At 45.8% G+C, this 16,001-nt stretch overlaps 1 protein-coding gene across 1 annotated transcript in view; it reads right to left on the reverse strand.

Annotated features, from left to right (window-relative positions):
• The window catches only part of hmx3a (H6 family homeobox 3a), a 2,439-nt gene extending 885 nt beyond the window's left edge, over window positions 1-1,554 (reverse strand). Inside the window, exons 1-2 of the mRNA XM_083696332.1 lie at window positions 1,037-1,554; window positions 1-732 (exon numbers count right to left, since the gene is read on the reverse strand). The exon at window positions 1-732 is cut by the window's left edge and continues 885 nt beyond it. Coding sequence (XP_083552458.1) covers window positions 122-732; window positions 1,037-1,325 — 900 coding nt within the window. The 5' untranslated portion in view covers window positions 1,326-1,554 and the 3' untranslated portion in view covers window positions 1-121. The remainder of the gene's footprint in view (window positions 733-1,036) is intronic.
• Between the last annotated feature and the right edge of the window lie 14,447 nt (window positions 1,555-16,001).

Here is a 16,001-nt window from a genome sequence, read left to right on the forward strand (position 1 = left end):
TATAATATGGTTCTTTCTTTTTTCTTCTTTTTTTTCTACAAAAATATTTTTAGTTTTTTTTCTTGCACCATAAGGTTTTTGATGGTGTATATTATGAATTTAACAACGTCTTGTTTTTTTTTCAGACCGGTCTGAGAAGCGGCACAGAGGTGACCATGGGATGGGAATAATATATAGGATGAGGGAAGGTGAGGAGCGGCTGGCTCACAGGCACGTTAGCCGCCCCGCTCCCAGGCTCTGAGGCCGAGTTCTCGTGGTAGAGGATGGGCACTCGCACTATCCTCTGAGCGGCGGCGTGGCTCAGATTGGCAGCCTCTAGCTCCGCGGCTAGCTGTCTCTTCCACTTGTTTCTTCTGTTCTGGAACCAAATCTTAACCTGGGTCTCTGTCAGGTGCAAGGACGCAGCCAAGCCGGCCCTCTCCGAGCTGCTCAGGTAGCGTTTCATGTCAAAGGTGGACTCAAGCTGGAACACCTGACTCCGGGAGAAGACAGTGCGTGTTTTCTTTTTTCGACAAGGTTTCTTGTCTGCACCGTCGTCGTTTTTCTTCCAGTCGTCGACCCCGCTGCCTTTCTTCGTTTCCTCCGAATCACTCTCCTCGAGAACTATTTCATCGCCGCTTTTGTTGTCCTCGTCGTCTTTGGCGTCTGGATCTGGTTTGAGGACCAGATCTGGCGAGTCGCGGTCGGTGCCCGAGGTTGGAGAGGAGTCTCTAACACCTGCCTTCTCCGCCACTAAAATGAAGACAGGAAATGTGTGTTATGAACTGCCAGACGCTTAGTGTGCTACACTCTCATCAGGGAAAACACAGGGAAATACTGACAATTAGTGACCTAACAATGAAAACATATTTTAATCATTAATGGCAGAAATACCCAAGAAATCAAAACTCCAAGGGTTGGCCTTTTGGATATGTTCACTTGAGGATATCGCTATGTCTGAGGACTAAAGCTACATCATTTACCAATTGCATACAATTTATGGGTTATCAGGTCAAAGTATTTGTAATTATCAGGGAAGAAAGGACCACCGCCTTACCTTCGGTTCTATGTAGATGACTGGCCGAGCTGAGGGTGTAGGGATACCACCATGCTGCAGCTCGCTCCAGGTAGTGCGCCGGTAGCGCAAACCTCTGTGTCGGAAACTCGAAACGAGGAAAGTTAAAGTCCCCGATCTGGGAGAGGGAGAATCCCCCTTCTACGGCCGCTTTTGCCGAGGCGAAGATGGGCTTCGGTTTGGTCGGTTTACTATCACAGTTCAGCAAGTTCTTAATGAAAAAGGGAGAGTCTTTTGCTGGAGTGCATGTCTCTTGCGCCGTCTCGGGCATTGCTGCGAGATGGTTGTGGTCCAAATGCCGTGGACCAGAAATAAGAGTTAAAAGTCTATAATCAACAAAGGAAGACTTACGAACAAGTCGGTGATCTAGGATTGAAGGCTCTTTAATTTTCCTTCTGCGCTTAATGCGGAGTATCTTATTGAGCAGCTGGTGAGAACGTCAAAAGTAAACTCAGAAAAATAAATACTCATCAGCGAAGACACATAATATGGATATCGCATCCGAGTCTTGTGGGTTCCTTGGTCAAAATGTAACCGTGTCCACCGCGTCAGTCTGGCGCCGGATGCTAATGATCAAATAAAAATGTCATCCAAGTTAAATGCGGAAAGTATACGGCGATTGGGCACGTACAATGGCAAATGGGATTTAGGAAGAGATGGGAAGTGGAGAGAGGGGGAGAGAGACGGACAGAGAGAGACAGAGAGAGAGAGAGAGAGAGAGAGAGAGAGAGAGAGAGAGAGAGAGACACACACACACACACACACACACAGAGAGAGAGAGAGAGAGAGAGAGAGAGAGAGAGAGAGAGAGAGAGAGAGAGTGGGCTACACGATAACAACTAAGTCCACCCTCTCTAGACTTTGCGTTTTCGCTGTCGAGTTATTGGTCTTATATTGTCCAATTAGCAAATGAGAATATTGTTAACACAAATGGAGAGATTTGGAATGATTCTCATCGAAGGTAGCATGCGCCAGTAGAGTAGACCAGTAAGGTGTAGCCTATCTGAATTAGACGCATAGATTTTTGGTGATATCCCAAATAGTTCTATTGTTGAACAAATACTTTTAAGTGATACTTAACTACAAGGGAATTTTTGGAGAATAGGCCGATGTATACTTATTGATAATATATTTATCAGAAAGTTAGATAATTGTTTTGCACGTGCGTTTTTACGCAAGGAAGGTGATTATTTATCTACAATTGGTAATCGTTGCGTAACATAAACACTATCTGAATGCACAAGATAGCACTTATCAAATTCACAGCTCTGCTCAGCTCACGAACTTAACATTGGTGAGAAAGAGATACATTGAGCAAAACATATTTCGATGACTACACACATGTCTCTGTAATGACCAATAGTGTTTTGATAGACATATGCATGTTGATTTCCTATTCCCAATACATATTCACCTTTCATAATTAATTCAGAGTTTTTCTATAGACTACCCACTGGCTAAAAAGGGCCACAAGTTGCAGCCCACTCTTACTCTGGTTGTGAACAGGCCTATAGCCTATGTAAGCGCTGCTCCCTCTGCCTGTATAATCTACCTGGCATTTTGAAAAGAAATATAATATTTTAAAGAAAAGTTATATTAAAATGGATAATCATTGTTTTCTTCATTGTTTACGTTTTCTGTGTATAAAACACATGAGCTATTTTTAACCAGGCCTATACATTAACTAGATCTATGGTTCATTTAAGATATTACTTGAATTGCTATTACTATTCAAAGAGTAATGTTTATTGGTAGTCTACACATAATATGGTTAATCCTATTTTAACACCCACCCTTAATCAAGTTAAACCCTACAAAAATGAGTAGCTCATATCGATGCCTCTCTGAGATTAAAATTAAACCCAAAGATCCAAAAGTCGTGTGTGTCCATTTTTTTTTAAATAACTTCTAAATTGTTAAACTATTCTGGATTTGACTCGCATCTTGAAATAGCTCTAATTAAAAGATGTCATCAATGATAGATTGAAATAATAGTTCTATTTCATTGATTTTCAGAACATGCCACTTTCAATGTATCTCTGGGTCGCATAGTCATTAATTTTTTCCTAGATCGATTTTGCTAATTCATTCCTCAGATTGCACCCTTTGTAAATGCGGTAGGCTATGTATATTCACTCATTGATATTAATTGACTTGTTAGAGCCTGTTCAATGGTAGATGAATATCAAGAGGACAGCGTCCTCTGTGGGCACAGAAGGCTAAACGCATGTGTGACTGTTGACTTGTCAGTTGGAAAAAGCCTTTAGTAGTAGGCCTACTTTGTATTATTCCTTTAGCTACATTGGCTCTATTATGTTATAGTAGGGATAAAACGCGTAATATGTAGGCTATGGGTGTTCATGTCAACCAACCACGCTAATGAACGGTGCAAATTACAGTATAAAGCCTGTATTGAGTGGTATGGAGTTTTTTTTCCACGGAGGTCTGACCCGCACAGACACTAACAATGGCGTAATTAACACGTTTTTATTTAGAGGACTGTTCAAGTGGAGGTATCCTGTGAGTATGATGTAATTACCGTGTTTGGTTACCTGTTTATTAACGCAGGTATTTCATGGGCTTGTATGTCAATATAATGCAGGGCAAGCCTATATAATATATTGATATCATTATATTTTCTTTGGACCTTTTCTTGAGTTCAGTGTTTTATTTCAGCCACTTGCCTCTACAAAAGCGTTGGTGAAAAAGCTGGGTTGTGGAGCACCTGTAGTCAATGCGGGATACGGGCCCTTGACTATGCTGGCAGAAAGCCTTCACCTTTTTGTAATACCGTAAATGATTTGTACCAGTCTGGAGAAGCATGTTATAGTCGGCCTCTCAAAGTCGGATCTGATGCATGCATGGGACTTGTTAAACCCATATTAGATATTGTGTGACGTCTGAGAGGTGATGCTCACACTGGAATTTCGTTAGGTCTGCTTTTTTAAGTGCATGCACACAGTTTAAGTTCATGCACACTTAACACTTGTGGCGTTATTAGGCTGCAACGTTTTGTTTTATAGTGGTGTATCCAGTCGCTTGACGCAAACAATACTTGCCTATTCTGGCTGGTAGACACAAGGGTAAAATAAACTACCCATTTGGATACATTGAGGTAGGCTAGTCTAATTCAGCCAATCGAACTATTTGATACATCACACCTAATAGTCAACACATTGTTTAAGATTACCAAGAGAGCATCTGCAAAAATATTTTAACAAATATAATCTTAAGATTGTATTTAGAATAATGTGTAGGTCCATGCATAAGTGAGGTAATATAAGCTTCTGAGTGTTCCATAAGTCTATTTTTGTTGCTCCACCGGTAGGCTACTCTGACTTTGGTATTATTTATTTCAAAGCGGCCCATTATTGATTATTTCACAAGGAAAATGACAAATGGCAGCAGGGAATGACACGGTCAGCAGGTTCTATTAGAGAAATGATAGTATTGCTCATGGTTTGTTAAAGGGTCCAGTTTAGATACTTTATAGGTTTACATCCATCATCGTCTAATGACCTATATGATGAAAAACACGGGCTCTGGTGTCAACGGCCCTGTGCAGCTAACTTCGCTTAGTAATTGCTCCCATATTAAATATAGATTTTTGTTTTGATATCTTGTGAGAATTCCTTTCTTCGGGTCAAGATTGTGATAAAAGACACACAGAGAACACAGAGGAGAGAAACAATAAAAGGTACATCGCCTCTCTAAAATATAGGCCTATGTTATGAGCTTCTATTTTTAGGACCATATTTACAAAATACTGTATTGTTACAAAACATTTTATTTTTTATGCAGATGATGATGATGATGATAATATAGCAGTGCTATTGATGATGATGAAGATTATGACAACGATGATTACGAAGACGATGCTGCTGCTGCTGCTGATGATGATGATGATGATGATGATGATAATGATAGTTCAGCAGTGATATGTAGGTATTCAAGTGAAGTGTTACTGTATCCTCTGGAAGGCCCCATACCATCAGACATGGTACAACATCAGAGAAGTCAGATCAGAGGAAAGGGCATGGCTGTGGTATCGCAGTTGCAGGTAAATGTAAACTGTTTATGCATGGCTGCAGTAAAGTAAACTCATGGTAGAACTACAGCATATGTTGCGACCAATAATTTTCATACTAGAACCCGCACAATGAAATACACTAAAATATGCCCCTGACTAGATTTACATCTGTTCTCACACCACTGTCAGTACTGTAGCAAATGTTTTAAGAGCACTGACACTTTTGTACGCCTAGAACTGTACATATGTATACATCCTAACCTAACTGGTATTGCTTTCAGCACATTAAATAAAGCGAAACATATTTAACGATCTTAGTGTTTTACCACAAGAGTAACACTCTGTGTAACCTGGCAATCACCAGATCCTCACGTCGTCCTGTATTTCAACGGTCCCCACCCATTTGAACGAACCATTAAACCACTGAAGGTCACTGTCTCACCGAGATTGGCTGGATTTAAGCATTGCATTTAACTTGTAAAGGAATTGGTGGCCTCTCAATGACCCAGGAAGCCTTAATTGCCATTGTGCAGGTATTGATTAGTGAGTGGAGGGCCAAGGCTTGAGTTACAACCTGATTAGGAGAAATGCTTCCGCTGTTTTTATTTGCCACACCAGGTTGGAGCCAATAGGGTAGGCTGGGAACTCAATGTCATTTAGAAGGTTGAGATGAGTCGTAGACCCTGCATAATAATATACACCATTTAGATGAGGCTTTTATCCAAAGCGACTTACATTGCAGTGAGTGTGTACATTTTTCAGTAGATATGGTCCCAGCAGGAAACAAATCCACATCCTAAGCATTGTTAGCGCCAAGCTCTACCAACTGAGCCACAGAGTACCAGTATTGGGGCTATAGGTACTGCTTGACAATGGGGAAATGCATTATGGTAAATGGTGGAGGTTGTTGGCGATTTGTCATTGGCAACACACAAGTGTCTAATCCCAATCACAGCTGCTTGTCGTTCCGTTGACTGGACCTTTGCTTTGGTGTGTGTATTTGTGGCTTTGTAGGGTTGTGGCCTTGTTCCTCACTGACATGGTGTGGTCCTCAGGAAGAGGTGGTTTGCAGAGAGAGAGAGAGAGAGAGAGAGAGAGAGAGAGAGAGAGAGAGAGAGAAAGAGAAATAGAGAACATATAGAACATGAAGTAAATACTTTATATGACATATTCTAAATGACAAAAATATACTTTATTTTTGTCATTTTATATGTATCCCACACCTATAGTTTATCCCAAAAAACATGAACAAATCTTAACACGTGCTATTGTGAAGGGGGCACAAACCCCACTGGACTGAACAGCTCCATTAGAGCTGAGGGTCTCCAGTTTGCACGCCAGGGGGGGATTTAAAGGGGTTTGGGCACCAGCGAGGCATTCCTCCTCTTTATCTCCCCTTCTATCCTTTATCACTCCCTCTTTCCTTTATCGTTTCTTCCTCTGCAGAGATGATGACCTCTGTGGTGTTAGAATGGATACAGTCAGAGTGATGTAGCCCTATTTCACCATGATTACCAGCTTCTACAGACCCCCCCCCCCCCCCCCCCCCCCACACACACACACACACACACACACACACACACACACACCCCTCTCCAAAAAACTGCCCAGAGTCGCCACTGAGCCTATAGGCTTTTACCCGTCCGCACCAAGCTGCGGGGACGTGTCATTACAAGCAGGTAATCTGGTGCGGGCAACAGAAAGGTTCTCATCAGTGTCAGGCTGAGATATAGATATGGGCCGTGTAACAAATGGCCAAATGCACAGGCAGCAGAGCAGACCATCAATAAAGCAATTTCTAGTGTCATAACAGCGGCGCTTTTCCTAAAGCCAACCTTTCAAAAAACTTTTCCCTCTGCAAATCGCTGCAGCCCCACCATTAGAGTCCTGCCTTGTGAATTTAATGGATTCCGTACAAATAATATTCCACCATAATGGAAAAGGTTGAAGTCACTGAAGACAGATGAAGTCATAAACACATATAATTGAGAATCAAAGACCGATAAATTTTAAACTGCTATCCATTTTCTCTTTTTAGATGATGATCTATGTTGCGGCAGCGGCTGGAAAATGGAAGAGATTATGGAGGAAAATTATAACAATAAATTTTCTAAACATACACCTTGATTATGCTTCGATTTTTTTGGGGGGGGGAGAAGAAGGCTGGGATTGCTGAAAGCTTGCTGGCTAAATGGCACCATAAAATAGGTTCCCTGCTCTTTTACCTCCAGAGCGCAGGCATGCCTGGAGGTGTGATTTTCTCCCTCTAAATGGGGGAAATGAATTGTGTAATTTATTGCGAACTCAAGCACAGTGAGATTAGATCAGCATATCCCATCAAAGGAACAACAATCAATCAGCTTCTAGTTAACAGCTTGAAACGCATAAACCACCTAATGGCTTTACAATTTAACAGATTGATAGACTTATCCGGTCCTAGGGGATGAATTAAGAAAATCGGGTACTTTCACACAGGCACTGGCACTTTTGACAGGACCTTTTCCCCCCCATGCTCCGAGCCTACTCCCCATCTTTAGTTTGGAACAGAGGCTACAGACACGGATAACTACCTAATGTTAAGAGGATTACTTTTCTTTTTTTTTTTTTCTCTCTTTTGTTTCTTGTTTTTTGACAAAGCACTCTAGGCCCCTGATTTGTTATTCAGAAGAACCGGGACTGGAAATGTGTCAGATGTGGCGAAGGGTTTCATTTTAATGACCTGATTATCGCGGGTCATTTGGAACTGTGAAATCGAGGGAGCTATTCAAGGCCACTTAACAATATCTAAATGTGACTCAGGCGACCTATTCAACCGAGTGTGTGAGAAGAAAAAAGGGCACCATTTGTTTCAGTTCTCGTCAGTCACACAAATGACTCATTAATGTATTGATCAAGTGAAAAAATCAACCTAAAGGTGGAATACTTAAAAAAAAAAAAAAAAAAAGGGACTTTAAAGTTGTAGTCTCGCAGGGCCAGATGTGTTGCCACCAACGAATTGCATAAGCTCCCGGCATACCGTCGTTTAGAGGCTTATTGTCTTCCAACTTCTCGAGGCTTATTGTCTTTGTGGTCCTCTGTGGCTCAGTTGGTAGAGCATGGCGCTAACAACGCTTAGGTTGTGGGTTTGATTCCTGCTGGGACCACATATACTGAAATGTATGCACTCACTGGAATGTAAGTCGCTTTGGATAAAAGCGTCAGCTAAATGGCACATATAGATGATGGGGAGGGACAGGCACATATAGATGATGGGGAGGGACAGGCACATATAGATGGATGGGGAGGGACAGGCACATATAGATGATGGGAGGGACAGGCACATATAGATGGATGGGGAGGGAGGGACAGGCACATATAGATGATGGGGAGGGACAGGCACATATAGATGGATGGGGAGGGAGGGACAGGCACATATAGATGATGGGGAGGGACAGGCACATATAGATGGATGGGGAGGGAGGGACAGGCACATATAGATGATGGGGAGGGACAGGCACATATAGATGATGGGGAGGGACAGGCACATATAGATGATGGGAGGGACAGGCACATATAGATGATGGGGAGGGACAGGCACATATAGATGGATGGGGAGGGACAGGCACATATAGATGATGGGGAGGGACAGGCACATATAGATGATGGGGAGGGACAGGCACATATAGATGATGGGGAGGGACAGGCACATATAGATGGATGGGGAGGGACAGGCACATATAGATGGATGGGAGGGACAGGCACATATAGATGATGGGGAGGGAGGGACAGGCACATATAGATGATGGGAGGGACAGGCACATATAGATGGATGGGGAGGGACAGGCACATATAGATGGATGGGGAGGGACAGGCACATATAGATGATGGGGAGGGACAGGCACATATAGATGGATGGGGAGGGACAGGCACATATAGATGATGGGAGGGACAGGCACATATAGATGGATGGGGAGGGACAGGCACATATAGATGATGGGGAGGGAGGGACAGGCACATATATATGATGGGGAGGGAGGGACAGGCACATATAGATGATGGGAGGGACAGGCACATATAGATGATGGGAGGGACAGGCACATATAGATGGATGGGGAGGGACAGGCACATATAGATGATGGGGAGGGAGGGACAGGCACATATAGATGATGGGGAGGGACAGGCACATATAGATGGATGGGGAGGGACAGGCACATATAGATGATGGGGAGGGACAGGCACATATAGATGATGGGGAGGGAGGGACAGGCACATATAGATGATGGGAGGGACAGGCACATATAGATGATGGGGAGGAAGGGACAGGCACATATAGATGGATGGGGAGGGACAGGCACATATAGATGGATGGGGAGGGACAGGCACATATAGATGATGGGAGGGACAGGCACATATAGATGATGGGGAGGGACAGGCACATATAGATGATGGGAGGGACAGGCACATATAGATGGATGGGGAGGGACAGGCACATATAGATGGATGGGGAGGGACAGGCACATATAGATGATGGGGAGGGAGGGACAGGCACATATAGATGATGGGAGGGAGGGACAGGCACATATAGATGATGGGGAGGGACAGGCACATATAGATGGATGGGGAGGGAGGGACAGGCACATATAGATGATGGGAGGGACAGGCACATATAGATGATGGGGAGGGACAGGCACATATAGATGATGGGAGGGACAGGCACATATAGATGATGGGGAGGGACAGGCACATATAGATGGATGGGGAGAGACAAGCACATATAGATGGATGGGGAGGGACAGGCACATATAGATGGATGGGGAGGGACAGGCACATATAGATGATGGGGAGGGAGGGACAGGCACATATAGATGATGGGAGGGACAGGCACATATAGATGATGGGGAGGGACAGGCACATATAGATGGATGGGGAGGGACAGGCACATATAGATGATGGGGAGGGACAGGCACATATAGATGGATGGGGAGGGACAGGCACATATAGATGATGGGAGGGACAGGCACATATAGATGATGGGGAGGGAGGGACAGGCACATATAGATGATGGGGAGGGAGGGACAGGCACATATAGATGATGGGAGGGACAGGCACATATAGATGATGGGAGGGACAGGCACATATAGATGGATGGGGAGGGACAGGCACATATAGATGATGGGGAGGGAGGGACAGGCACATATAGATGATGGGGAGGGACAGGCACATATAGATGGATGGGGAGGGACAGGCACATATAGATGATGGGGAGGGAGGGACAGGCACATATAGATGATGGGAGGGACAGGCACATATAGATGATGGGGAGGAAGGGACAGGCACATATAGATGGATGGGGAGGGACAGGCACATATAGATGGATGGGGAGGGAGGGACAGGCACATATAGATGATGGGAGGGACAGGCACATATAGATGGATGGGGAGGGACAGGCACATATAGATGGATGGGGAGGGACAGGCACATATAGATGATGGGGAGGGAGGGACAGGCACATATAGATGATGGGGAGGGACAGGCACATATAGATGATGGGGAGGGAGGGACAGGCACATATAGATGGATGGGGAGGGACAGGCACATATAGATGGATGGGGAGGGACAGGCACATATAGATGGATGGGGAGGGACAGGCACATATAGATGATGGGGAGGGACAGGCACATATAGATGATGGGGAGGGACAGGCACTCACAGGAAATCCACTCATCATTATTCTGGTTGTGTCTTATTGTCAACATCTTCCCTGGATGCAAAATGAGTTGCTAACTTCTAGAGGCTAACTGTAGAGATTTATTTAGATTTATAGAGAGCTCAATTTCCATCTTCATTCTGAGCCCCACCTACCCAAACTTGTTCTCCCTTCTCAAAGTTCTCAAAGCTGGATCTATATTTTCAGACGTACCACATTAGCTGGTATGGATGGCTTGAAACGATTAAATGTGAAACATGTAGTTTTGTGCTTTGCTGCATTTTTTGGCCACACTAAATATTTGTGAATGTACCTATGCTGTGTTTTCTAATAGCAGCAAATATGTGCATTTAATTGTATGTAAAGGCCACTGTTCAACCATGACACCAGATTTTAGAAAGTACTTTGTTTGGACCAAAACAGTGCCCTTCATTGAGCGTTCTTTATCATGCGATCTCATTTCTTGATCACTACCGATTTACAATGGCCATTCAGCACTTTTTAAAACTAAAATATACAGACTGGACTTTTAAAGAAGCATCATTAGCATTTAAGCCATTACGAAGAATATCTGAACAGCATCTATAGCACCAAGCTCATGTTTGCATGAGTATGTTTTCTCAATTAATTAACTTCATTATAATCAATAGACTAATAAACCCTTTTTACCCATCTGTATTTACCCATCTGTATGCCCCCTTGAAAGTGCTGAAACCCTCACCACACAAATGAAGGACTTCCAATGGCTCTAGTATAGAGCTTGTCTATAGGCTTTGGACATGGGGAACCAATGAAACATGTACTCTGTCATTATGTACTCTGATAGGCTGAGCTAGATTATCTCCCTGTGCCACTGCATAATTAAGAGGCAGTTGGTATCAAGGATGTGATCCTACGACTGACGGGAAAGTGTTATCTTAGACTTGGACAAGCAACGGAACTGTGCCCACGGAGGCCAGGACCAGAGTGGAAATGCGTCCACGCACTCGAGCCCGGGGTCAATTCATGACTACGGGAAAGAGGAGATATGTTAAAAGTTGTAGAAACTATAGAAGCTGAAATATATTGTTGGATATATTCAACAAAAGCCCCACTGTCTCTCCCCACTGTCTCCATTAAGGCAGTGACACAGACACACAGAGTTGTGTTTACATGACACTAATACTTATCTCGTCCCTATGGACACAACTCCAACAACCCCCTTGTTAAGTCTGTGGAGAGAGGGAGCAGAGGTTCACTATGCACACCCAAACATCATTGCCCCCTCCTCGTGACAGACAGTAATTGGTGTTTGTTTGGTCTCTTTCTCTTTCCCTTGTCGTCCTGGTGTGGTAAAGAGTGCTATTACTAGCAACTGATTAGCATGTGTCCTTTGCCTCTTCCAGCAGCTGTCAGGACTGCCTAATGAGGGGAAACTTGAGCACAGGAGACAAATGACACACAGACACGCACACACACACACACACAGATGCACACACACACACATACACACACATACACACAGATGCACACACGCACACGCACGCACGCACACACACACACACACACACACACACACACACACACACACACACACACACACACACACACACACACACACACAGATGTATTTGCAACTGGAGAACCCAATTAAAGATTTTACACTCAAAATGACATGCCATATGTTACACCCATTCATTCGAAGACCGATGTGGAGAGCAGATCCTCACTCTTTACTTACAGTCAGCAATTGCTTCATCTTGTTCCCAAAGTGATCCATGTAATGTGTTTTATATGATATAATGTATATGCTGTATTGGGAAAGTATTCACAGTAATAGGGCATCTTTTGAACAACAGTAAGCAGATATAGAAGGTTCATGGTTGAACAACAAGCAGTAAACATGAATGAAAACGAGGCTGGCTGTTGTAGGCTCCCAGTCGTGTGGGGGGCGAAAACCATACATCCTGGTACTTATCCCTTTTCAGTCGTGTGGGGGGCGAAAACCATACATCCTGGTACTTATCCCTTTTCTGTCGTTGGTGTGCCGTTTCCTTCCTCCCTCATTTCTCTCTCTTCTCTCTCCCCGAGAAGGTGGGCTATTAGCAGCCCCTCTAATAACCAGTCAAAATGGAGCATTGATTATTTGTAGAAACATAAGTGCAAATCAAATCAACATTGCACAAGAACAGATGAGGGCCTGCCTACCTGCGCACACACAGGAAAATGGGGGCAATTATTGACCAATTGATTTTGTGTGGGGGGCCATTCTTTCCCCTCTAGAAAGACCTTGACTGGAACGTCACACCAGCCCACCACCACTAACACCCAACCTCAATCTCCTGACACCACGGAGGAATTCATTCCCAGGCCCCTGGAACTTTTCCGTCAGCACTGTTATAATATATTTGGCTTTTCTATTTCACTTGAATGGGGGAAAAATTGGCTACATATTCTTTTACAACCCCCTGACACCATTAGAAGCCTGTTGTCATTTGGATTATTTATGAAAAACTATTTCATGCTTACTTACATTTGCTGCTTATTTCCCCCCAGTGCGACCTGCAGCAGGTTTGGTCTATTTCGAAAGCCTTAAAGCCAATTCTTTATGTCTGTAGGTCGCCCCTCTCAATTGAGTCAGGATTGAAATGCTGGAGCGGGGGAGAGAGCTAGGGGGGGAGAGAGGTGGGGAGAGAGGGGGGGGAAAGAGCTAGGGGGGAGAGAGCTGGGGGGGGGAGAGAGCTAGGGGGGGAGAGAGCTAGGGGGGGAGAGAGCTACGCAGAAGGAGACAGATAGATTGGTGTGTGTGTGTGGGGGGGGGCTTAGGGGCACAGTGAGAGGAGGAAGGAGAGGAAGAACAGAGGGAGCACTTGAAAGAAGAAGAGAGCAAGCATGAGAGGTAGAGAAAGGAATGGGGGTAGTGAGAGCGGGAAAGAGGTATATTGTGAAGGGAAGGGTAACAAGGGGGGGTGGGTGGTGGCGGGGCGGGGGGGGGGGGGGGGGTAGGGAGGGGCAGTCACAGGGAATGGGAAGGAGGGCATTTTAGAGGGGCGAATAGAAGAAGGGGAGACAATGATAGGGGTCAGCCAAGGATGAGAGGTCAGGAAACGGGGGGGACAGTTGCAGAGGAAAGGGACACACACGGGGCACAACGGGAGAGAGATGAGGGCACAGGAGCAGAGAGAGGAAGATGGAGGGATGGGACACATAAAAAAACACATACAGCATCTGGAGGGGCAAAGACAGTGGGACAACAGAGGTGGCGTTATATCATCACTGTGACACAGGAAATGATGGGCCACATTTAGAATACATGGCGGGGAAGCGCCAGGCAGATTTACAACCGCTTCTGTATTTCAGTCGCAAAAAATGTCAACATTTCACTTGAATTTGGTTTTATGGGTGTGTCATTGAAGAACACACGCATGCACGCGCACGCACGCACGCACACACACACACACAGAAACACACACACACACACACACACACACACACACACACAGACACACACACACACACACAGACACACACACAGACACAGACACACACACACACACACACACACACACACACACACACACACAGACACACACTCTGTTTGCTCAGGGTTTTGTTTTATACAGTGACCCTAATAAACTGCGGCGTGGCGCGAGAGGTTTGTCACTGTCAGAGGTAAATGATGTAATTAATGAGCGCATAGGGGAGCGGATAGGCTGCCGGCACGTTAGCTTTTAAACACCTCTCCAGCTGACTGGGTTTGGGGAGGCCCAGCTGGACACAGCCAGAGGATCGATCGGAGGTCAGGGGTCAGTCCGCCCTCCTGGGCTACTACCATCATCCCCTGGCTAACGATGCCTGCAGGAGACTGGGATGGGGATGGGGGTGGGGATGGGGCTGGAGGTGGGCTTGGGTTAGGACTGGGGCTGGGACTGGGACTGGGGCTGGGGCTGGGGCTGGGGCTGGGGCTGGGCGCTTGGCTGGGCTTGGGCTTGGGTTTGGGTTTGGGTTTGGACTGGGACTGGGGCTGGGGCTGGGGCTGGGACAGGGGCTTGGATGGGCTGGGCTGGGCTGGGCTGGGCTGGGCTGGGCTGGGCTGGGACTGGGACTGGGACTGGGACCGGGGCTGGGCTGGGATGGGCTACACTGGGCTGGGCTGGGATAGGCTGGGATAGGCTGGGATAGGCTGGGCTGGGGCTGGGGCTGGGGCTGGGGCTGGGGCGGGGCTGGGGCTGGGGCTGGGGCTGGGGCTGGGGCTGGGGCTGGGGCTGGGGCTGGGGCTGGGGCTGGGACTGGGATTCGGGATGGGGACAGGGTTGGGTATGTGGTTGGGGTTGGGTTGGGCTGTGGCTATGGTTGGGGTTGGGGTTGGGGCTAAGGCTTGGCCTGGGACTGGGGCTGGGGCTGGGGCTGGGGCTGGGGCTGGGGCTGGGGCTGGGCCTGGGCCTGGGCCTGGGCTGGGGCTGGGGCTGGGGCTGGGACTAGGGCTGGGGCTGGGGAATGAATGGAGGTCAGAACTCAGTCTTGGGCTTGGACTAACATGTGCAAGGGGGTTTGATGCTTTGATGAGGTGGGGATCAGGGTTAGATACTGGCCCATGGACCATGCAGTACACCTGAAGACAGAATTATCAACAGCCAGACTACTGTCAGGAGTAGGTTCCATTGTGACTGTTAGTTATAACTATCTTATTGTTCACTGGGGGGGAATAAAAACATTTTTCGTTGAAAGAGCAGATTTTTGGTACAACAAAAAAAAAAGGTACAACATAATTGTGACTACAGGGTGAAGGCCTTTGGCTGCCTCCATGACTCATCGGGGAGAATGAGGCGGAAAACAGCAGGGGAGCATGGGAAATCGTTCCAGGCCAGATTGAATTTGATCAATCCACTCAAAGGGCAGAGCCCTCATTAATCTAAAACTACCCTCACATTAGGAACACTGTCCGATTCAGACCCACGCTTTAGCCTGACTCAATGGGTTATCCACAGGATCCATTTTAGTGGTCAAAACAAAGTAGTTAATTCAAAGCACACATAACCTCGGGCTGCTAGTTTTTTTATGACCTTGTGACTGAATACATGTTTTTTTTAAAACTTAAGGCCACAGTTATCAGCTGAAACAAGGACCCTGATTTTTTTCCTGATCAGGACAACACCTGGCCTTACTTTGAACAGTTAATTGAATCATTTAATTGTATAAGACATGAGACACACAGTTAATGTGATGATCTTGAACCACACAGGTAGTTGAAT

This window comes from Argentina silus (genome assembly GCF_951799395.1).
Source record: "Argentina silus genome assembly, chromosome: X".
NCBI classification, from domain to species: Eukaryota; Metazoa; Chordata; class Actinopteri; order Argentiniformes; family Argentinidae; genus Argentina; species Argentina silus.